Raw genomic sequence first — 24871 nt, 5'->3', positions numbered from 1 at the left:
CCCATGGGAATTTTTCAGGATGACCACGATGCAGGCTGAGAGCTCAAGGCATGGTGTGCCAGGAGTACACAAGACAATTGAAGTGCTAAACACCTGGATGCTTTTGCTTTTAATAGCTATGTATATATTTTTGTGTTTTAAAAGGAACTATAATTTGAAATCACATGCTTGATTTCAAATAAAATTGCCTTTGAAAAAACATTTAGGAAACAAAGTGACTTGACTTTAAAAAAAGTTAACGGTACAGATGATGTGCAGACAGGACAAAAACCGTCTTCAGTGTGTTTCTCACATCTGTTCCCTGATCTGTTTGCAGGTTTGAACTGATTAATTCAGGAAATGTGCAGCTGCAGTTCAACTGGATCTCAGAAGAGACAGCAAAGGCTGTCAGCTTTGCCATGCCAGACAACCAAGGTAAATGAGGTGACAGGTAAAACCCAGGGCTTGAGCTGGTTCCCCAATTAGTAGAAGAGCCTGGTTCATGGGGAAGCAAGCACTGCTCCATCCCGCCTCCTTGGTAGCAAAGAAGCAGAACAGAGGCCCCCTAGAGCCTGCAGAGCCAAAGGGGTCCAAGAAACTCCAGAACTGAATTCTGCCTCCCTGGGCCCCACAAGGCCCCCCTCTCACAGATCCCTCGGAGTCTTTTCTTTTAGATCTTAACCTTCCAGAAATCGCAGACTCTTGGAGAAGCTGATGAAAGCTATGAACTGACTCCCCAGGAAAACACACACCCATGCCCAATTTGCAGTTGGTACATGTGAAGAGAACCCGACCCTTGGTGGGCAAATGTCCATTACTACTCTTTAAGTTTGGAGATTCCCAGACCTTTCCAATGGACTCTCTTTCATGGACCCCTCCAGATTGTGAACCCCTGCTTTAAAGCAATGATTCTCCAAAAAATTATTTCACAGCTCATTATTCTTATGGCAGATGACCCACAGACACCTACTTGACCCATACCCTTGAGTAAAAAGGAAAAACACTTAAAAATCTGATGTAACTAATAGAAGTGTTTTTCATGAGTCTCCTGTGAGACACAGTAATTCCTTACCCCGGGGCCCAAAGTTAAGTATACCGGCAAGGAGAGGTGAGCCCACAGACCCCATAGAGGGTGCCTAAGGACCTCTATGAGCGGGCTGCCATCAACCGCCCTCCCACTGCAGATGCAGAACATCACTGGCACTCTTATCTGCCCTCAGGTTTCTCCCAAAGAGACCAGCTTAGCCAGGGCACGCCGCACACTGTCAGCACAGTGGACAGTGCCACGGACCACTGGAACGAAACTTCCCTGCCACCCTTCTCTGTGGAGCCCGTCTCGGGTATCGTGCCAGTGGGGAAGACTCAGAAGCTCAAAGTGAAATTCTCCCCGTTGGAAGTTGGAGACTTCGAGAGCAATCTTTTCTGCCAGTAAGGAGACACTCTCCTACCCTTCTTCTGTCCCACCACAACCACCCTTCTTTCACCCCAGCCCCATCTAGAGCCCCACACTACCACATTTCCCTCTGGAGAACAAGAGGAGTCTGATCTTTTGTATTGTTCATCAACCCTCTGTAGACCCTGCCTCCTGCCCACCTTCCCCTTCCTGGCTACACTAAGGATTCCACTGGAGCAACAGAATGGCGGGCAGCCAGCTGGACTCCAGTCCTGGGCAAGCATGGCCTTGGAAAAGCTTTCTTGTACCTTTTCTGAGGCTCAGTTTCCTCCTATGTAAAATGCAAATAATAGCACCCACTCTGTAGAGCTGTTGTGAAAACTAAATGAGCTAATTCAAGTGAAGAGCTTAGCAGTGCCCGGGGCACGATAAATACAGTTAAACATCAGGTGGTAGTGATGATGGAGGCAGTGGACCTGGAACATGGTAAGAGACGAGCAGATGGAGTCCAGGTCCGGTTAGAGGAGAGCTGATCCAAGAATATATGGCTATGAAAGTCCCTGAGAGCTCCAGACACCGACCTTAGAGGAAGTCTGTGACCCATGGCGTGGGGTGGCAGAGACCTATGTGAACCATGAGACCTGTGGAAAACGTGCAGTCACACTGCAGGGACCCTTCCCACACCTGGGCCACCTGAGCTCAGTGCTGGGGATGGAGGTCTGCTCACATCTCGTTCACTTGCTCCGAGGAGCTCAGGGTAGTTTTTTATTTTGTTTTGTTTTCTTAAGGATGCCTGGGTCCTTTTTCGTATCCCATTAGATGCCAATGAAAGAGCCCAGAGGGAAAGACTGCTGACTTTATAGCAGAGAGATTTTCTCACCATTGGTAAAGGAAGTAACTTGAGGCCAAAATAAGGCAAGCTGTTGTTCAGTCACTCAGTCGCGTCCAACTCTTTGTGACCCCATGGACTGCAGCACGCTAGGCTTCCCTGTCCTTCACCATCTCCTGGAGCTTGCTCAAACTCATGTCCATTGAGTCAGTGATGCCATCCAACCATCTAGTCCTCTGTCGTCCCCTTCTCCTGCCTTCAATCTTTCCCAGCATCAGGGTCTTTTCTGAGGCACCCAGAAGGAACCAGAATTCAGGCTCCCCGTACTCAGCCCATGCATGTATTTATCCCTGTCACGATTAGTTAGTAAATACCTACTACATATCATGTACTCCTCAAGTCACTGAAGTTATGTTGTCAGCCAGACAGACCCATTCTCTGTGCTCATGGAGCTCACATTCTGGTGGGCATTCATTTCCCACCACAAAAGCAAGAACTGATTCAAGAGTTAAAAATAGATCAAAATAACCTTATTCTCTCAGGATTCCTAACCTGCCACCCGGAGAGCCTGGCCCAGTCCTATCAGCCAAAGGGCGGAGCTCCCTGCCCATCTGCCATTTTGACCTGAAAGATTCAGACTATATCACCGGTCATCGGCGCAACCCAGACCTCCGAGGGCCTAGTGGTGGGCCTCTGGATCCAAACACCCGGGTGATTGAGTTCACCAGCGTGGGCATAGGAGGGAAGAATCTCCGGTGAGTGGTGTGGGTTTGCGCTAGTTGAGTTCATATCAGTTTGTCTTTCTAAAAACCCGGAGGAAAAAATTCAGGGAAGCAAGCTAGACTGACACCTGGAAGCACGCTTGTTCTCCTAGGGTTTAACTTTAGAGAACTGTTCCAGTGAGGAAGCGAATTTCTGTCTCCTTAGTTTTGACACTCAGGAAATTTGAAAGACATAAAACATGATCCCTGACCACTGCCTAGAACACAGAGGGTCACTGGGACAGAAAGGCCCTTGGAGTTGTTATTACTCCAAAGTCCAGAACTAGAGCCACACTTGGGAGCCCCGAGTGAGATGCAGTTTTTGTTTCTACAGTAACAAAGTGGCCACAACAGTTCTGATCCCCACTTAAGGAGACTGTGCTAGGGAACAGTCTAGAAAAGTTTCTCTTAATCCTCAAGCCCCTCTCTCCCTCTCTGCTGTCCTTGGACAGGACCTTTACAATACTAAACCCGACCAATAGTGCCTATACCTTCTCCTGGCTCTCTGAAGAAATTGAAAGTCTCCAGAACCCTCCAGCCTTCACGTGTCTTACAGAGAAGGGTATCGTCCTCCCAGAAAAGAAAGCTGAGGTATGTGTGAATGGGGACCACTCGCCCCGGGCTTTATTCCTCCCCTCCCCCCCTGCAGAGCAGGTGTGCTGCAGGGCGCCGGTAGACCTGGGGAGAACAGCCTGAGGGGGTGTCCTTCGACAAGTGTTTCTTGGGTGGTTACTGTGTGTTAGCCCGTCCTCATGAACAGGACAGACCTGAGCCGTCTTGATTGGCCATAGAGAAACAGAGAACACTAGTATTTGAAGTTTTAAAAATTGTTATTTTAAAAGCCATGAAAAGAGAGCTGGACACCAGTGCCTGAGGACTCTAGGACTCATACAATAGCAAGGAGCCGAGTTATTTTTGTCCAGGGACTGACAGCCATGAAAGAAGAGAGATGTATCTTTACTTGGTCAGGCCAAAGGGCAAAAGAGAAAAGCAGAGTTATGTCCCATGATTTAGTCCTAATGTCCACACAGTGATTCAGAGCAGAGGGTCATATTTAAAGAAATACAAACTTGCTGGCCAAAGCAGCTCTGTGGGCCCCGTGTCCTGTAAATTCTACAGAGAATATTGGGGGCAGAAATAAATCCATTGAAGCAAAGATTACGGATTGAGATGCCTTCAGAAAGATCATAAAAATGGAGAGCACAGGCCAAGGTTAATGACAGGGAATGGTGGGCACCAGGCTGGCCAATGCTTCTCGGGGGACAAATCACCACACAGGGCAGTGAGCCCAGGGTTGCCAGTTCTCCCGAACTTTTAAGGAAAATTCCAAATTTTACCTGAATCTTTCCATTTTTACATGTCATCCCAAGACATGGCAGCCTAGCCAGCAGAGCCTTAGAAATAGAAATGAGCAGGGCAGAAGCCCTTAGAAATACTTGGTGGGCTGGGCAAACAGACATAGATGTTACTTACGTGCCCTTACAAAGACTGGGGAAAGGAAGTGATGACCTGGTAATGTCACCCGGCACAACCCCAGGGCTGGCATGCCTTAAAAGTACGTGGAGCAAACACATACAAGTGCCTGTAACCACTGTGCTCCAAACTGTCTTCTTAGGTTATCTTCCAGTTCACACCTTCCCATCTGGACATGTCGGAGGCATTCTGGACTTTCTTAATCCCCGAACACAGCATCACAGTCCCTTTCCTGCTGGTAGGCAAAGCCACTGACCCTCTCATCAATTTGGACAAGTCACATATCAACTTCAGTTGTCTCCTCATTGGTAAGGCTGCCCCGCTAGTTTATATTTTAGAGATGGCGTGACCTGTGGGGGAGGGGTGTTCCCCCTATCAGGGGAACTCTTCCTGGTATCTTCCAGAAGCATGTCAGAGGGCCTCTTTTTTCTATTCACAGGGCCACAGAATATTTAACCTCTCAATCTAATTTCCATCAAGTGTCTTCTAAACCCACACACTAATAACCTAAGAACATTGAGGAAGCTTACTGCAGAGCCTACTTGGAGGATTCCTTTGGGGTCTGGATTGACTAGTTTATCCCCAGAGCCCCATATTAGCCCCATCCTACTTGCATGTGCCCCCAGATTGTGGGCCAGAGTGGTCACATTCCTCTGCCATCCTTTCACACTCTTGCCCAGTTCAGCAAATATTGTTGAGCCCCACATGTGAGCCAGGCACTCTTCTGTGAGCTGGGAAGCAGAGGACAGAGCCCATGTCCTGATCTTCATGATGGTTGCATTCTAGTAGCAGGAAGCAGACTACCAAGAAATGAAAAGGTGAAATATGTAGCATGTCAGGTGTGGATAAGTGTTCCAAAGAATAAAATAGGGTAGGGGGAAAAGGAGTGCCAGCGGGCAGGGGGAAGGTGACATTTGAGCAGAGACTTGAAATAAAGGAAATGATGGGCAAGTCCCCCTCTAACACTGTGGCTCTGTCACATGGACGTGATGCTCTGTGTGTGTGTGAGAAATACAGCTGAAGTCAGAAGATCTGTTTTAGTAATTCACTAGGCTAGTTATGAAAGTAGCATTCTTTATGAGTCAGTCAATGTGGTGTTGTATAAGGGAAAGTAGAATAATCACTGCCCGCCTCCCTCATTTTCCCCTTTCCATCAGAGGAGACCATTGTGAACAGTATGAGGTGTATTACCTCCATACATTTCTTACGCTGATAGATATAAGAGATAGGAGGAGACTGTGGCATTGAATCAGGTTTTGAACAAGTAAGTGGGCAATGTGGCATAAGAATAATAACAAGACAATTTATTCTAGGAATGCAATGATGGTGCATCTCAATATAATTAATACATCACCAGATTAAAAAAGAACCAGGTATTGGCATATATCAAAGAGTCATTGCTAAAAGTTCAGCAGACATTCTCAACAAAAACTCTAGTAGTAAAACAGGAATAGAGGGAAAAAGCTTGAATAAAAATTAACCAAAATGAAGAGGCAAATATTATCTGGTAGTAAACCACTGAAGTCACTTCAATTAAAGTCAGGAATTAGGCAAGAATGGTCATCGTCACTGTCATTATTGGACACTTTGTTAGTGATTTTAGCAAGTACAATAAAATAATTAAATAATTGGCATAAACATTGGGAAAAAAAAGAGACAAAATTGTCTCATTATGGTATTGCTAATGACACCATACATAGATAAGCTCAAGAGACTCTAGAGAAAAGCAAAACAAACTTCTAGAATCAGCAGGGTAATTTAGGAAGTGGCTGTTTGCAAGTTGTATGCAAAAATCAATGGTTTCTCTTTCTTTTAGCAATAAGCAGTTAGAAACAAACAGAAAATTCCATTTAATACTGATAAGACCTATATAATAGCTAAGGATAAATGTAACAAGAAAAGCATGGGACAGGACCTATATGAATAAAACTATAAAATCTTATTAAAATGCCCTCAAGCAAAACCTGAACATTTGTCCATTCTCCCAAAAATTAAATACAAATTTAATCAAGTTCTAAATAAAATCCCAGCTAGTGTTGTCTAATAAAACACAGGATACACAGTTTAATTTGAATTTCAGATAACAAGGAATGATTGTTTAGCATAAGTATGTCCCATGCAATATTTGGAACATACGTATACTAAAAAAATTGTTTGCTAAACCTGGCAACCTTAGTCCTAAAGGATTGAGGTGAGGCCAGAATTTGATAAAATGATTCTTAAGTTTATGTAGAAAAATAAATGTTCCACAGTAGTCAAGGAAAGTAAGAAAAAGCAAACTAGTGACAAGAGATACATTAGTCAGACAAGACACCCGTGACACACCTGAAGTCTAATTCAAAAGAGTCTGATGTACAGATGATTCACAGAGATATGGGCAGAACCGAGGGGCCTAACAACCCTCATTCACAAAAGCAGGAAGGCATTGAGTCTAAAGGAGCAAGAAGGATCCCAGGAGAGCCACAGCCCAGGCTAAGTGGCCACCTACGAGGAGCAGACAGTTGATGGGGTACAGTTCTAGAAGGAAGAGCTGGAGCGCCTTGAGAGGAAGAACACTTGCAGAGTAAAAAGAAGGAAGAGAGGTAGCCAGAGGCTGAGGAGCTTGGAAGAGGGAAGAAAAGAAGCTGGAGAATCCCTTCTAAGCATGCTTTCCTCGCCTGCTGAGGTACATCAGGAGCAGGCATGAGGCCTCCTCTGAGGGTAGTGTTTCCTCCTCAGGCAGAGAAGCCAGGGAGACTGTGAAGATCATCAACAAGGAGGAGCAGGAGTTCCATTTTGCCTTCCAGGACACCTCCCGGTATTCTGAAGGTTTCAGCAACTGCCTGGTTGTATGCCCCATGGAAGGCTGGGTCCCCCCACTGTCCAGGTAAACAGAAAGGAAGCCCCCAGGACTGCCCTTGCCCAACATGGCAGGGGTCCCAGGCCTACTAGCCAGGAGAATCAGGTTCCTTTAGAGTGCCCCATCTCGGAAGGCTCTCCCAACTCTAAAATTTGGAGCTTCCCAGGTGAAGCTAGTGGTAAAGAACCCACTTGCCAGTGTAGGAGACATAAGAGATGTGGCTTTGATCCCTGGGTCGAGAAGATCTCCTGGAGGAAGGCATGGCAACCCTTTCCAGTATTCTTGCCTGGAGAATCCCATAGACAGAGGAGCCTGGTGGGCTACAGTCCACAGTGTCACAAAGAGTCAGATACTACTGAAGCACCTTAGCAGAGTGTCCCATCTCTGAAGCCTCTGCCAACTCTAAAATTGAGACATTACAGTTCCATCTCTGTCCTGCTTACTGTTGATAATTTTCATGATGAGTCGTAGAACACTGAGAACTTTAAGCACTTTTTCTCAGTATTTTCTTATGCTAATATTCTTTTCCACACTATCCACTGTGTTCACGAATCCCTAAAGCAGTGGCCTGCCGTGCCAGGCAAACTTTCAGAATTCACCCTGATTTGGAGTTATGCTGCCTTCCCCTCCTAGTGCATGTTGATCCATGGGGCTTATCTTCTTCAGCTTCTCAGATTGGTCTAGTTACCCAATCTGCTGTCGTCTTCCCCAACCAGGTTCCCAATTGATATTTTCTTCACACCAAAGAAAGAAGGAGATGTGAACTTTAATTTGATCTGCAATGTGAAAAAGAAAGCTCACCCTCTGACCTTAAATGTCAAGGCTGAGGGCTACTCTGTGAACGTGGAGGTCAAATGCAAGGACAGGAACGGCTCCATCACTCTCCTGACTCCCAACCAGACTACCACTGTCAACTTCTATGAGGTAAAGGTGTGAGAGGGCCCTGTTCTCTCTGCTTCCACACTGGCTGGGAAAAGCAGTGCACGTGAACATTAGATAGAGCACTGTTTCAAATGCCAGGGAGATCAGAACAGAAACATGCCAGCGGCAGCTCCATCCCCAGAATGTGTATGGTTTTGATGTGAAAAGAAAGCTTTTCACATGATATAAGAAAGCTTTTCTTATTTTACTTTTCAGGGGGCAGAGAGATGGTAGGGAAGGGGAAGAATGCTTATCTTAAACATACAGGAAAGAGGTTTTGCTTCCAAGTGAGCTCTAAGAATTCAGCTGTCATCTTCCTCTTCAGATAGGAAGGACTCCAGCACTTTGTAGCTCCTGCTGGACTCTGGCTGCATTATGCTAATGAGACTCACTCAGCTCACTCACATCATGGGCTGTCGCTGCTTCCCAAAGGAAATTTCCCCCAACACGTTACATATCCTGACCCCAGAGAAGGGAACCATAGTTCGTACTCACTCCACATACAACTCTGTTCTCCCTCAGGTGGAACTGAATGAGTGTGTCCAGTGTGAATTCAGCTTTATCAACACTGGAAAGTTCAACTTCAGCTTCCAGGCAGAGCTGTCCGGCCCCAGATCCCTGCTACAGTACTTGGAATTTTCACCCACTGATGGCAGTGTGGACGTGGGGCAGAGTGCACACGCCTCCCTGTCTTTCCGGCCTTTAAAGAAATGTGTCTTGAAGGGTCTGGGACTCAAAATCAAGGTGAGGCATTTAACATTGTCCGACACTGAACGCACTCACAGCATTCTGTCTTGAGAACTGTGTCTGATGTCCACCCTTAGCTGCAAGGCAGGATGGGAAGTCAAGCATGTTTCTCAGGCAAGTTGGCAGCCAATCGGAGTCCTGCTAATGAGGAAGCCCCAGGAAGCAGATGTTGAGTGGGAACTGATAGGTCTCTGCACTCCCCTCTGCCTTCAAGCTGAATTATTGCTGCAATGATTCAAAAGCCAGTGTGGGGCCTGGTTGCAGAGTCATCCACCTTGGTTTCCTTAAAGAAACTTAGAGTCTGAATCAGAATCTCTGCAGAGATTCTGCACATGGAGTCCTGGGGCCTGAATTCTTTTAAAGCACCTGACTGCTTCCCTCCTTCACCTGAGGGTGTAAGGGCCCTTTCCTCTCACTTCTCCCTGTCATCTCCACTGGACATTCTCTCCCCCACAGATCAGCCACGGTCCAACATTTACGTGCACCATCTCAGGCTTAGCTGTGAGCCCAGCTGTCCATTTCTCCTTCACCAGCTTCAACTTTGGCACCTGCTTCATCTACCAAGCTGGCATGCCCCCATACAAGCAAACCCTGCTTGTCAGCAACAAGGAAGAGACAGCTATGAGGTAAGCAGACTTCCCAGAGCTTCCAGATGATTCTGCCACTCCTGTGGGTCCTACAGCCTCCACACAGCTGAGGTCCTGCCAAGACAGAGAAAGGATTATAAGAGAACCTCCAGCACAGATAGGCATGAATCCTGAGTATCCTTTCCTCACTGCTAATACCGATATTTGGATAGCCATGAACTACTCTGCTAAAAAAAAAAATCCTCTTCTGGAAGTGAGGACAATGCCAGGTGACCTGACAAGAGGCTTGATGACTTGCATTTATTTTCCCCACATAATAAATGTGGGAACTCAGATTTGGAGAGTTAAAAGTTAATTTCTTGGGCCAGTGACCTTGCAGTAAAAGGAAGGTCTATACTGAGCCTTGGAGAAGGCAATGGCAGCCCCCTCCAGTCAGTACTCTTGCCTGGAGAATCCCAGGGATGGGGGAGCCTGGTGGGCTGCCGTCTATGGGGTCGCACAGAGTCGGACACTTCTGAAGCGACTTAGCAGCAGCAGCATCCTGAGCCTTAGCCCTCTGATTCAAATTCAGCCTCTCTGTACCATCCCTGTATAGAATGTTCCAATCCAGATTTCTGGGTCCTATTCCAGACCTAACAAAACAGAATCTCCAGAGACAGACCCAGAGACCTGTGTTCATTAAAAGTTCTCTAGATCAGTGCGCTGCAATTGAACTGAAACTTTAGCCTCAGAAAAGTTGTCTATCTGCAGTGTCCAATAATGGCGGCCTGTAGCTACCTGTGGCTATGGAGCCCTTGAAATGTGCCTAATGCCACCAAGGAACAGGATTTTTTATTTTAATTAATTTTAATAGCCACGTGTCTAGTGGCTACCATATCAAATATCAAATAGCATAGGTTCAAATCCCAGTTCTTCCCTAGCTATGTGACCTCAAGCAAATGTTTTTTTGCTTTTTTTAAAATTCATTTTTATTGGGGACATAGTTGTTTTACAGTGTTGTATTGGTTTCTGCTGTGTAGCAAAGTAAATCAGCTGTATGTATAGACACATCCCCTCTTTTTTGGCTTTCCTTCCCATGCAGATCCCTGCAGAGCATTTAATGTAGTTCTGTGCTGTACAGAAGGTTCTCATTGGTTGTCTGTTTTATATATAGTAGTGTGTACATGTCGGTCTCGATCTCCCGATTCATCCACCCACCCTTTCCTCCTTTGGTGTCCATGCATTTGTTCTCTACATCTGTGTCTCTCTTTCCACTTTGCAAAAAGTGCTCATCAGTATCATTTTTCTGGATTCCACATGTAATATATGATTATTTTTCTCTTTCTGTATGACAGTCTCTAGGTCCCTCCACATTTCTGCAAAGGGCACAGTTTTGTTCCTTTTTACGACTGAGTAATATTCCATTGTACACATGTGCCACGTCTTCTTTATCCACTCCTCTGTTGACGGACATTTAGGTTGCTTCATTGTCCCAGCTACTGTAAGTAGTGCTGCAGTGAACGTTGGGGTGCTTGTCTCTTTTTTTTTTTTTTTTAAGTTCTTATTGAATTTTTCACAGTATTGCTTCTGTTTTATGTTTTGGTTTTTTGGCCATGAGACATGTGGGGTCTTAGCTCCCTGGCCACTAATGGAGTCTGCACCCCCTCCATTGGAAGGCGAAATCTTAACTGCTGGACTGCCAGGCAAGTCCCTATCTTTTTGAATTATGGTTTTCTCCGAATCTATACATAGGAGTCATATGGTAGACCCATTTCTGGGTCATATGGGTAGTTCTATTTTTTTATTTTTAAGGAGCCTCTATTCTGTTCTCTAGTGGCTGTATAAATTTACATGCCCACCAACAGTGTAAGAGTTCCCTTTTCTCCACACCCTCTTCAGCATTTCTTGTTAGTATTATGTTTTGATGATGGGTATTCTGACCAGTGTGAGGTGATACCTCATTGTAGTTTTGATTTGCATTTCTCTAATAATTAGTAATGCTGAGCATCTTTTCATGTGTTGTTGGCCATCTGTATGTCTTCTTTGGAGAAATATCTATTTAGGTCTTCCACCCATTTTTTTATTGAGTTGGGTTTGTTTTTTTTTTTTATATTGAACTGCATGAGCTGTTTGTGTACTTTGGAGACTAATAATCCCTTGTCTATTGTTTAATTTGTGAATATATTCTCCCATTCTGACAGTTGTCTTTTCATCTTATTTAGGTTTTGATTTACTGTGCAAGTTTTTAAGTTTAATTAGGTCCCATTTGTTTTTGTTTTTATTTTCGTTATTCTAGGAGGTGGGTCCGGAGAAGGCAATGGCAAGCCACTCCAGTACTCTTGCCTGGAGAATCCCATGGATGGAGGAGTCTGGTGGGCTGCAGTCCATGGGGTCGCTAGGAGTCGGACACGACTGAGCGACTTCACTTTCGCTTTTCACTTTCACACATTGGAGAAGGAAATGGCAACCCACTCCAGTGTTCTTGCCTGGAGAATCCCAGGGACGGGGCAGCCTGGTGGGCTTCCGTCTATGGGGTCACACAGAGTCAGACACGACTGAAGTGACTTAGCAGCAGCAGCAGGAGGTGGGTCAAAAAAGATCTTGCTGTGGTTCATGTCAAGGAGTGTTCTTCCTGTGTTTTCCTCTAAGAGTTTTGTAGCACCCAGCCTTGCGTTTAGGGCTTTCTAAACCCTCTGTGCCTCTGTCTCCTTACCTCCCGTGGGTTATTAGGAGGGTTGATTAGCTCCTTTAGAGAGAGCACTTAGTTCCTGGAACACAGGAAATGCTCGGTTATTTTTATCTGCTGCTGCTTTTATGGCAGTGATGCTGGTGGTGATGACGACTCTCCTGAATGTTACATTACAGGAGTGTTGTGTAATTTTCAATACTAATTTAAAATCTTATCTGCCTATATTCCCTCTTGCCTAATTTAATTCAATCTGACTCTTACTTTGTTTTAGGCATTATGCTCTATTTACTGCCTTAGCTAGAGTCCTTCACTAAATACTTGCAAGACTTGGAGGGATTGTAATGGAGGTCGAGTTGCTTCCCATCCACAGATGCAGGAGGGTGGACGTGATCTTTGAAGGTCCCTTCTAGTTGAGCTATTAGTAATAATAACAGTAGCTCACCTTTAGGAATGTTTCCTCTGTGCCTTTAGTGGCTGATTTAGTCACTTTATCTCGTTTAATCCTCACAACAGCTTCATGAGAAAGAGATCGCTACTCTCATTTTACAGATGAGGCAGCAGGGAGCCAGACAGGCTGAGTAGCTGCTCTCAGGTCCCATGGAAGTCAGGGCCGGAGCCTGGATCCACACTCTCGCCCGACTCTGGACTCATCCTCCTCCCCGCTGTGCTTTCCCACCGTTACTCCAGGAAGCACACCCTTCTTCCAGGAAGCTGCCACACCGTGAGCCGCGTTAGCAAGGAAGGGGGGGTGAAGAGAGTGACAGGAGCACTGGGTAGCGGGCCGTGAGACTGCCTTTGGGGCCTGCTTCTGCCCAGGTCTCGGGGTGTGATCTGGGGGAAGTGACTCAGTCGTGCCCAGGAGACTGTAGGCTGGACCCCTGCTGCAGTCCCTTCCCGCCCTGAAATTCCAACTCCGGGACAACACAGCAGGACATCCCGCACTAGGTCCAGCTCAGAGAAGCATGGAGCTCATTCCCTCTCTGTCAGCCACTCGAGAGCTCACCCACCTTCCTTCTGATTTCCTCCAGCTTGGATTGTTTGTACACCAACACCAGCCACCTCGAGGTGAACTTCCAAGTTGATGTGATAAAGCCAGGAAAGACACTGGAGATCCCCATCACCTTTTATCCTCGAGAAACTATCAGTTATCGAGAACTCATCCCCTTTGAAATCAATGGGCTCTCCCAGCAAGTAGTTGAAATCAAAGGGAAAGGAACGGAAATGAAGGTAAGCGACAGTTGGGGGGAATCATCGGGCTTGGCACCACCGCCCCTTCTTGCCCTTCTCAGCCGCCTTTGCCCACCTGAGCCCACACTCCTCTGACTCCATGTCTCCTGCCCCCTAGCTGCTCTGTCAGAGGCCAGCCAGTCCCATCAAGATAAATCAGACCCAAGAGAATCACACAGATCTTGCCAATATCAAATGTTACTGTATCAAAGAATATGAGTAACCACAGGGGCTGCAGAAACTTTCCTTGGAGAAGTTTGAGACTATTAGATGCAGTATCCCAAGCAAGTCCTCTTCCTCCCACATGAGAGCACGTAGTGTTTTCAGGTTACAGTCAAGGTTTGTTTGAAGCACTGTACGCAGACGTAAGTTTCCGTTATGGGACATCTTTCCCTAAGACCACATAGGCTGACGTTGTTCAGCCAGCCCCAGCTCCCAGGATCCCATCTGACTGAGGGCCTTCCTTCTAACCAGGCGTTCCTGGCAGGAAGGGGATGGTCTGGTTCCACCGCTTATCCTTTCTTCCCCATGTCCAGTATACATTTCACATGTCTGTCTGGTGAGAGTTTTTGCATTTATTAGGCAGTTTTAGAAGACTGAAGACCTTCTGCAATCCTCAGCAAGGCATGGGACATTTCAGCAACCAAGAGGAAATGGGAGGGGTGCGTTCCTGGCATCCTTTCCATCCATCCCGGGGAGCAACAGGATCAGGCCCCCTGGTGTGTCTGCACCCAAGCCAGTGGCAGGGTCTCTTCTGATGCCGTGGTTCCTTTCACGTGTTCACTCATTCACTCACTCAGCATTCATTTGTGTCAGGTGCTTTGCGGAAATCCAGAGGAGACTTACACGTGTTCTCTGACCTCCAGGAGCTTACAGGCTGGGGCCAGAGACTCTTACCTTTGGAGACAGCATGGAAACCTGTGGGTGGGAGGGAAAGATCCCGTCTTTCCGTTGGGGGAGGTGTGCTGTTTATTGGCTGGTCAAGTGACAGTGACTGGTGGGAGCTGTTTGTGTGGGTCACACCATCCCGGAGGGCAAGGCCCAGCCTGATCTCAGCCTCATGCAGGCCAGCACTTTGATCAGGGCTTTAGATGCGGACTTTAAGATGTATGTGCTTTTCCCACCTCCGCCGCCATGGTCATCTCTCTCTCTCCAAGGCTCTGTCTCCTGCCCTCTTCCCGTTCCTCTCCACAGAGGAGCGAGCCAGGGCACGCTCACAGGATACCCATCTGATGGGACCGCTCCGGGCTGCACTGGCTTCCCACTTCTTCCAGAAAAAAACCTGATCCCCCTCCAAACTCTCTTCCTGTGTTCCCCACCTCGCTCCCAGCCACAGGCCTGACCAGGCCACTCCCTCCAGCTCAGGGCCTTGCCACAGCTTGTCTCCTTCGGGATGCAGCCCCACACCACCCTGACTTAAAGCCAGACGCTGCCCTTCCAGCAGCTCCCAGTGTGAGCATGCCTTCCCCAGGGAGGCCTCCCGCACCCTCAGGCTGGCTCAACCCTTGGTACCCCGAGCCCTTCCTTCTTAACATCTCTGAACCCAGCTCTAAGGATGTCATTGTGCAGCAAGTTGCTTAGTGCACATTTGATGCACATAAATGTTTGTTGAGTGAGCGAAGGCGAAGTGTGGAGAATGAGGGGCACAGGAAGAGAGGGAGCCACCCTTGCCTCACTAGGGCACACACACCGTGTTTCTCTTGCTCATTAACTGCTGGCCCCTCGCCCCCTCCCTGCTCTCTTTCTTGTCCACAGATTTTAGTCCTAGATCCAGCCAATAAGATTGTGAAGTTAGGAGCCATCCTACCTGGACAGGTGGTGAAAAAAATGGTTTCCATCATGAACAACAGCCAAGCCCAGCTCACATTTAACCTGTCAGTCATGTTCTCAGCGGAACTGCAGGAAACCGAGGTTGGTGACCGGGGTCCCTGTGGCATCTTGGTGCCTCCACACCTCACGGTTCTCAGGCAGCTTCTGTGTGCCAGGCCATTCCCAGGGTTCTCCCTGTCTGATCACCTTTATGGAAAACGGTATAGGGGCGCCCCTGTCACTCTCCTTTTACAGGTGGAAAACCGCAGCTTGGAGACCCTCTTCCTCTAGAGGGCAACAGTGACACACGGAAGTGCCCTTGAAAGGATCCAGATCTGGGCTCAAATGAATATATGTACATCTCCATGACAGAAAATTTGAAAAATATGGAAAATCACAAAGGAAACCATTTGGCCTATAATGTCATACCCTGGAATAATCACTTAACATTATTGCTACCTTTCTCTCCCCTGCTTTGCCTACACATTTTAAACACAAATTACCAACTTTCAGATTGTTCTGAAACCCACTTTTACCATCTACCAGTAACTCCGAAACATCCAGTTTCATTTGTTCATCTGTACCTTCATTATGTAGATGAACCAAGCCTCTATTTCTGCTCATTTCAGGTGTTCCTGGTTTTTTATTTTATTTTATAAGCAACGTTGTAATATTTAAACAAAACTTTGTGTGCACTCATGACTCTCTGCTGAGCATGTACTCCTAGAAGTGGGCTTCTTGGACCAAAAGGAAGAGCGTGTTTCAATATACATCACTCATCTGCCCCCGAAAGGCTGTCCCTCTTTCCACTGGAGTCCGCTGTGTGAGAGAAACGTGCTTGTTGCTAAATCCATGTCCTCGGGCTCCCTGCAGAGGGAACCCACAGCCCCGGCTGCCTGCTTCCTCTCACAGTGTTCGGATGTCCCTTTGAAATGGGACCAGGTGTATTTCATCTTGAGGATGGACGGTACCCACTCCTTCACTCAGTTCATTCTTCCATTTACTCAGTGATCCGTGCTCGGAGCAGGACCTCAGAAACGGAGCTCCAGGAGCGCCCCACCCTCAGCTGCTGAGACTTGTTGTCGTTTTGTCCAGGTCATCACCTTGTCACCATTCCGCAACATCACTCTGAAGCCCAAAGAGGTTCGGAAGCTGGAAGTCACCTTCACCCCGTTAAAGCGTGTCCCTCCCTTCTCCGAGGAGGTGTTCATGGAGTGCATGGGGCTCCTGCGGCCCCTTTTCCTCATCAACGGCTGCTGCCAGGCCCTGGAGATCTCCCTGGACCAGGAGCATCTTCCCTTTGGACCAGTCGTGTGTCAGACACAAGCCACGCGTCGCATCCTTATGTTGAACACGGGTGACGTGGGTGCGAGGTAGGAGAGCCCCCTGGGCCTGGGTACCCATTAACTATCCCATGACCCTCTGAAGTGGGTACTTGGTGGTCCCCATGCCACAGATGGAGTTAAGGCTCAAAGTGGTGCCCACCAGCAGGTGCCCGCCCCATCACCATTCAGCACATTGCCACAGCGGTGCCTGCTGCACACCACCCACGCCTGCTGCACACCACCCACCTGCAGGGGGCGCCCTTCACAGTGCCCTGAAGCTGTGGTGTGGCAGCCTTGGCACTGGAAGCACTGGTCTTCACCATCCTGCCTGGACCAAGGGCCAGACCACAGAGGGGTGACCACAGGGCCAGCGGGTCCCAGGGCCACCAGGATCAGGGGCAGCTCTCATGTGAAGGGGTCGTCTCCACCCTCCTGGATCAGACCCGAGAGGCAGTGCAGGGACTGGTCATGGCTGCCAGCTCGGGAGGGTTCCAGTCCTGGCCTGACCACATCCTAGCTGTGTGACCTCAGGCACCATTTAAATGTGTTCATGCACATGTCCCCCCAGTGGGTGTCACTTGTGGACAGTAAGATAAGATGCACCACTTTCCACCCTTCTCAGCCCCTAGGGAGAGTGAAGAGATCGCACGCAGGAATGACTTGGCCTTGGTCCCACACCCCGGCTTTTCCTGGCAGTCTTCCTTCTCCTAGGTCCCAGGAAGGGCACAAGGGGATGAACCTCCCACCTGAAAGCCAGACGCAGAGTCTCTTCTCAGCAGCATTGAGGACACTGCTGGGATATTAATAAACTGTCTTCCTTGTCTCCTATCTTGGACAAGGTTCAGATGGGATGCCAGAAAACTTGAGCCTCTGTTCTCCATCAGCCCAGAAGAGGGCTATATCACCGCAGGCATGGAGGTTTCTTTCGAAGTGACTTACCATCCTACCGAGGTGGGCAAGGAGATTCTCCTCAAAAACTTGATCTGCTTCATCCAGGGAGGCAGTCCTCTGAGCCTAACCCTGTCTGGAGTGTGCGTGGGACCACCTTCAGTAAAAGAGGTCAGTAGGTGCTGCCAACAGATGGACCAGTGGTGGAGTGGCCCAGCAAGCCCCACAAGAGAACTCAATCAGACTCTGTTCAAAGAGTCCTCAATGCCCACATCAAACATGCAGACCTGCTCCCTGCACCACAGGGCCTCTGCACATGCTCTTCCCACTGCTGACAGACTCCTTTTCCCTCTCCATTTAGTTAACTCCTATTTATTCTTCAGCTCTCAACCCAAGCATCTCACTCTCAAGGAAGGTTATACGGACATCTCTGGCTAGATCACATTCTGTCATAAGCTCTGTAAGTAAAGGGTGACACCTGGCTTAACCTCTGCTCACCCTTTCGCTAGAAGCCCTAGTAGTGGAAACCTGATAGTTCCTGGCAACATTGCTTACGGTCGTAATGACACCTGATCTCCATCTCTTGCTATTTCAACAACATTATGTACATGGAATCATGCAGTATGTTATAAATCTGTATGTACAAGTCTTGGCAAGAATATATACTTTCATTTTCTTGGGTGAATATGTAAGAGTGAAATGGCTGGATCATAGGGGAGGTACATGTTTACCTTTTTAAGGTCTTACCAAATTGTTTGCCACAGTGGTTGAGTCATCTTACATCCCCATCAGCCACATCAGACGTTTCTACTTGCACCACATCCTTGCCAATGCTCGATATGGTCAGGAGTTTTAAAATTTTAGTCATTCTAATAGGTACATGATGATATCTTGTGGTTTTAAATTTGGATTTCCCTAATGACTAATGGTGTCAAGCATCTTTTCAGGTACTTCATTGCCATCCATCTGTCTTCTTTACTGAAGTATCTGTTCAAGTCATTTTTATTTGGGTTGTTTGTTTTCTTGTTTTACTGCGTTTTGAGAGCTCTGTATATTCAGGACATAAGTTTTGAATTTATATCTTCAGTCTGTTTAGAGTTCATTTTTGCATGTAGTGTAAGATTATGGATCAAAATTCAAAAAATCCATTTTTTGTACACTGATATCCAGTTGTTCCAGAACCATTTACTTAATAGATTGTTCCTTCTCCACTGAATTGCCTTTGCACTTTGGTCAAAAACCAATTGATCATATATGTGTGGGTCTCTTGCTAAACTCCTCTCATCCCCTTGGTGAACTCTTTGATTCCCTTTACATCAGCGCAACATTGTCCATGTTGCTAGATTCAGTGGCTAGTTCTCACTGCTCGTCTTACTTGACTTGTCAATAGCATTTGAACACCTTGAACAAGCCCCTCCTCCTTCAAGCACTTCCTTCATTATGTGACCTCCAGGATACCATCCTCTCCTCATTTTCCTCCCACTTTAATAGTTTCTGCTTCTCATCTCCCCTTCTGATTTTTCTTAACATTGGAGTGTGCAGGATTTTAAGAATTAGTCCTAAAATTACTTCTTTTTTTCTAAATACACTTACTTCTTGATGATCTCATCCAGTTTCTTGGCCTTGAAAAAAAAAAATTGCTATACTGACAGCTCCCAAATGCGTGTGTATGTGTGTGTAAACTTTCCTTTGAACTCCAGACTTGTAAATTCCACTGCCTGCTTGAGGTATCCATCTTCTTCCAGGTGGTGAATTTCACCTGCCAGGTGCGCTCCAAGCACACACAGACCATCATGCTTTCAAACCGCACCAACCAAACCTGGAATCTGCACCCCATCATTGAGGGTGAGCACTGGGAGGGGCCCGAGTTCGTCACCCTGGAGCCTCACCAGCAAAACAAGCCCTACGAGATCACCTACCGGCCCCGCACCATGAATGTGGAGAACCGCAAACATCAGGTAGGCTGAGCCCCGCCTCCCACATCGGTTTCCTGGCACTGTTGGAGGAAGGAGCTGTGGGAGAGAGAATGTGAGGACAAGGGGGGACCCTACAGATAATGCGGAAACCACAGGGAACTGTGTCCAAAGCTTATCAAGATCAAAGCTCCCCATTTTGTCCATATATTTTCATGTTGAGGGGCTTCTCTTGGAACCAGAGGCTCATCTCTGAGATGAAGTCCCGGATGAAGCATCAAGCAATTAACACTTAGTTTGAGTGCACAAATAATATCAAGGTGACTGTGATAAAGATTGCAAAAAGGAGCCACAGTCTTCCACTCCCCTCACAAACAAAGAACTGTTTTCGTCTGTCTTGACTTGTCAAGTCCTGACTCAGCCAGCCGTGGCTGCCGTCACCAGTTCCGCACCGTTTACTTTGACTTTCCATCACTTCATGAGCATGCTTCTGTTTAACTGTATGATCCATGATAGTCATTTTTACTGACTGACTAATATTTCACTGAATGACAGTTCTGGAATTTATTTAACACCCCCAGTTGTTGGATGTTTAAGTCATCTCTAAATTTTCATCAATAGAAGCGATTCTAATATACACAGGTGTCCCCGATGGCTCAGTGGCAAAGAATCTGCCTGCAATGCAGGAGACGCAAAAGACTGGCTCAATCCCTGGGTTGGGAAGGCCCCCTGGAGGAGGAAATGGCAACCCACTCCAATATCCCTGGTTGAAAAATCCCTTGGAGAAAGGAGCCTGGCGGGCTACAGTCCAAAGGGTCACGAAGAGTCAGTCACGACTGAGTGACTGACCGTACACGTTTATGTATAACTCTTTCCGCTGCAGAGATTTTTCTTCCATAAGTTCCCTGGGATGAGATTCCTGGTTCAAATATACATGAACATGTTTATGGCTCTTGGAAACATATTATGAAGCTGCTTTCCAAAAGTGTTAAACCTATTTGCATAACTTCATTAATCCTGTGTCGCTGCCGTGCCTTAGAGGTAGCTGATAAAGGACCCTCTGTGTCATCTCACCACAGCTGTTCTTCTCTTAGGGCACCCTCTTCTTCCCCCTCCCAGATGGGACTGGCTGGCTGTACATGTTGCACGGGACTTCCGAGCTCCCCAAGGCTGTGGCCAATATCTACCGTGAAGTGCCATGTAAGACACCCTACACTGAGCTCCTGCCAATCACCAACTGGCTGAACAAGCCCCAGAGGTGAGAGAATAGGTGGGGGATGAAGAGGGGATGGAGGGAGGACTCACAGTGTCGAGTCTGGCCCTTTGTGCTGCTGCCAGGCATTGCCCGACCTGTGCCCCACAGAGCGTGTCCTGTTCAGGGCTGTCTGTGAGCAGCTGACACCTTGTAAATCTCCTGGAAGAGTGCCAGGCACAAAATAAGTGCTCAATAAATGTTAGCTGTTATTACTGTCAAAACGATCATCGTGGTGGTGATTACTGAGAGCCCTGTCTTATCACATCAGCCACTGGCCAGATCCTCGTATATTGTACTTGCAGAGAGAAAAGAAGCTGGAGGAGCTGGAGGCCAGCCAGATGCCCTTCTTTTATGGAAAAGGAGCCAAAGGCTGGGAGAAGAGAGCTACCTGCTCGGCATAGCGGATAAAGGCGCAGACCCACATTTGAATGCTAGTTCTGCCTGTAACTCAGCATTGCTACCTGAGCATGCTGTCTTCTCTCTACCTCAACTTCTTCCCTAGTGAAATAGAGAGGCTAACGAGACGTGCCTCCTACAGACACTGTGGTGACTAAAAGCTTGTAATATAACCCACGTGGAGCAGGACTCAGTACCTGGCACATAATAAGCAGTCATTAAATGGCAGTTCCTGTTATTACTAGTGACAGTGTGGAGGCTAGAACCCTGGCCCCACATGCTTTCTGTGAAATCAAGAGTGGACAAGGTACCTTGCCTTCTTTCCTTTGGGCAAACTGTCTCACTTCATCTCCTCTTCTTGCACCCCTGTGTTCCCCCAGATTCAGGGTCATTGTGGAAATATTGAAACCAGAGAAGCCTGACCCGAGTGTCACCTTAAAGGGCCTTGATTACGTTGATGTGCTGTCCTCCTCCAAGAAAGATTACAAGCTGAACTTCTTCTCCTACAAGGAGGGACTGTACACAGCAAAGGTATCCACACACTAAAGGCACTGCCCTGGGACCCTGGAGGTTTGGCCCTGAGGTTGATGACCCTGGTGTTGGGAGGGAAGATATACCCTCCCTTATCCTGCGAGACTGACCATTTAGGGGGACCAGACCCTTTAATATGAGACTAGATAGCCAGCCAGCATGTAGGCCCATACCAAGCCCTCAAGGTGGCAGAATCGTGAAAACCCTGAAGCAGTAGGTAACTCTGGTAGACCACAATCATAAGAGCAAAAGAGCCCTTTCCTGAGGGTTTCAAGAGCACCCAGCATCAGGCTGAGCCCTCGACACAGCTAGTGACGCCAGAGCCAGGATTCATCTCAGAGCCGGTGACTCCAGGACTCCTCAGGTCCTTCACGCATGGACTGTTCCTCCCGACTCATTCATCAGCTCAACAAGCATCTCTTGAGCACATGTACCGTATGCTATGCTACGTGCTGATAACACAGCAGTGATCAAAAATAGGCACAGACTCTGTTCTCCTGGAACACACAGTCCAGTGGAGGAGATGAGCATTCATCATGTAACTGCACTCTGAGTGGGTAATTTCAAAATGGCTATATGTGCTTTGGGGAAAAGGAGTACATGGTTCAGTGGCTCACTGAGAGGTCAGGGCTGAAGAGAACGTACAGGAATTATCCACCTACAGATAGTGCTTGACACCAAGATGGAGGATGGAATCACCTAGGGAAAGATTCTAAAGTGAAAAAAAATAGCACATGAGCACAAAGAAATGGCAAGAATGAAAGGAAATAAGGACAAGTACTGGCAAGGGTGTGGAGAAAACGGATCTTTCATGTGTTGCTGGTGGGAGTGAAATAGTGAAGCTACTTTGGAAGACAGTCTGGCAGGCAGCTCCTCAAATGGATAAACCTAGAGTTACCATAGAATTCAGCAATTTATTCCCAAAATAAGTGAAAACATATGTCCACACAAAAGCCTATATATAAACGTTCATAGCAGCATTATTCATAAGAGCTAAAAAATGGAAGCAACCTAAATTTCCATCAGCTGGTGAACAGAGAAATACAATGGAATATTATTTGACAATAAAAAGTGATAGGAACCGAGTACTGATACAGGCAACGCTGAAATGAACCCTGCAAGCATCACACTATATGCACAAGGCCAGTCACAAATGGCTACATATTGTATGGTTTTTTTTTTTATATGAAATGTCCAGAATAGGAAAGTATATAGGAACAGAAAGGAGACTCGCGGTGCCTAGGACGAGAGGGGATGGGTTAGGGGGACATGGGAATGAGTGTTGCTGGATAAAGAGGTTCTTCTGAGGGTGATGAAGATGAGTGGTGATGGTTGGACCACTTTGTGAATATACTAAAAAAGCACTAAATTGTACACTTTAAATGGGTAGATTCTATAACATGTGAGTTGTATCTTAATAAAAATGAAAGGAAATATGAGACATAAAATACAAATCAAGAAGTTCCAATACCCATCTTGTAGAAGCGCCTGAAACAGAAAAACACAATAATAAAGGGAAGAAATACTCTTCAAAATGATTGGAAAAAAAATCCAGAGCTATTTGACAATGTCTGAGTCTTCTAGTTGAAGAAACCCAATTTATGAAATGAGTCCTGTGATTATCCTCTCTGCCTTGGGGAGAGTTTCCTGATTGCAGTGCAGTGAGCTGGTCTGAACAGAGCATATCAGGTTTGGGGAACTGAGGAGGAGGAAGTTAATAGTTGGGGCAGCTGGACAGGGGAGAAGATTATCCGAAAAAGTAATTGTTGAAATTTCTCTGATTTTATTTTTTTTTTAAACAATTTACAAATCCAAGAAACTTGGTAGAGTTTTAACAGGAGAAACAAAGATAATCATGCCTGTGCACATCATAGTAAAACTGCTGAAAACCAAAGATAAATAGAAAACAACCCGATAAAAAATTCTATTATGTACAGGGAGGCACCAATAAAAATGACCACTGACTTCTCTGCAGAAATAATAGCAGCCCTCTGAAAAGTGCTGAAAGAAGAGATTGTCAACCTAGAAATCTTTATTCACTGAAAATATCCTTTAAAACAGACAGTAAAATATACATTTTCAGATTTTTTAAAAAAAGGATGAGAGAATTCATTGCCAGCCCACTGGCCTTGCTGCAAAATATGCTAATGGGTATTCTTCAGTCAAAAGGAAATGATGCCAGGTGGGAACGTAGATATCCACTGGAAGGGAAGAAGAGCTCTAAAAATGGCAAATAAGTATATAAATATGAAGCATATATATTTTTATTAGAACTTTCTTAAAAAGACAACTGGCAGTTTATAGTAAATATAACAACATCGTAAGGTGGACGAATGCATGTAGACATAAAAGATATAGCAACAAAAGCCCAAAAGATGGGATGGGTAGGTAAATGAGGTTATACCTCTGTAAGATTATTGCATTTGTGAAGTAGGATGTGTGAGATCGGAAACATAAAGCGTCAGTTACGAAGTGGGAAGTGATAAAATACCAACTCTACATTAAATGTTGATAAGTCGTCAGTTCTAGAGCACCTACTAAAACTATGTTCTTTAAAAATATAGCTAAGAGGCCATAGAGGAAATAAAAGACATTCAAAGAGATTTCACACTGATCCATAAGAAGGCAGAAAAGTAGCAACGAAGGAATTAAAAAAAATAAAAGAGACAAATGGAAAAGGAATAGCAAGAGGGCTGACTTCAACCTAAATGTATAAATGATTGCTTTAAATGTAAAACAACACTCCTATCAAAATACAGAGGCGGTCAGAGCACTCTAAAGACAATGAAAGGTCAAAAGTAAAAAGGCAGGTACGTAAGGAACTATTATCACCTAACAAGATAAACAACTCAAGGTATTAAAAAGGACAAAAAACTGGAATCCTCTGCCTCACAGAAGTAAGTGTCTGAGGGACCAAGAAGCACATGAGAAGATGCTCAATGTCATTAGACATCCAGGAAAAGAATTGCAAAAGGGAGCAACCTGTCAACAAGTCAGATGTGGGCAACAAGTGTGAGCTCTGGAGTCAGGCCAACCTGGGTTCAAATCCTGGTTCTGATACTTTTTTGCACAAGACCCTGGGCAAGGTAACTTCCTTAGCCTCAGTTTCCTCACCTTTAGAAAAATCAGTGAGGGAAATAGTAATGTTGCCCACAAGCTGTGTGAATTGAAAAAGTACCTCCAGTGCGTGTGTTGTCATTCAGTTGCCAAGTTGTGTCCGGTCCTTTGCGATCCCATGGACTGCAGCACACCAGGCTTCTCTGTCCTTCACTGTCTCCCTGAGTTTGCTCAGACTCATGTCCATTGAGTTGGTGATGCTCTCTAACCATT

At 46.4% G+C, this 24871-nt stretch overlaps 1 protein-coding gene across 1 annotated transcript in view; it reads left to right on the top strand.

Moving 5' to 3' along the window:
* Positions 1-24871, top strand: part of HYDIN (HYDIN axonemal central pair apparatus protein) — a 415120-nt gene that overhangs the window by 384660 nt on the left and 5589 nt on the right. The window contains exons 69-84 of the mRNA XM_088830541.1: positions 317-414; positions 1200-1407; positions 2744-2956; positions 3415-3553; positions 4578-4743; positions 7154-7301; positions 7991-8198; positions 8718-8939; positions 9399-9568; positions 13226-13424; positions 15180-15335; positions 16329-16606; positions 17398-17617; positions 19192-19404; positions 20454-20617; positions 21391-21541. Coding sequence (XP_088686667.1) covers positions 317-414; positions 1200-1407; positions 2744-2956; positions 3415-3553; positions 4578-4743; positions 7154-7301; positions 7991-8198; positions 8718-8939; positions 9399-9568; positions 13226-13424; positions 15180-15335; positions 16329-16606; positions 17398-17617; positions 19192-19404; positions 20454-20617; positions 21391-21541 — 2953 coding nt within the window. The remainder of the gene's footprint in view (positions 1-316; positions 415-1199; positions 1408-2743; positions 2957-3414; positions 3554-4577; positions 4744-7153; positions 7302-7990; positions 8199-8717; positions 8940-9398; positions 9569-13225; positions 13425-15179; positions 15336-16328; positions 16607-17397; positions 17618-19191; positions 19405-20453; positions 20618-21390; positions 21542-24871) is intronic.

This window comes from Moschus berezovskii, chromosome 22 (genome assembly GCF_049115385.1).
Source record: "Moschus berezovskii isolate FMDL1 chromosome 22, NW_MosBer_1.0, whole genome shotgun sequence".
Taxonomy (NCBI): domain Eukaryota; kingdom Metazoa; phylum Chordata; class Mammalia; order Artiodactyla; family Moschidae; genus Moschus; species Moschus berezovskii.
Note: the sequence above shows the minus strand (reverse complement) of the source record. Positions and strands in the feature narration are given on the sequence as shown.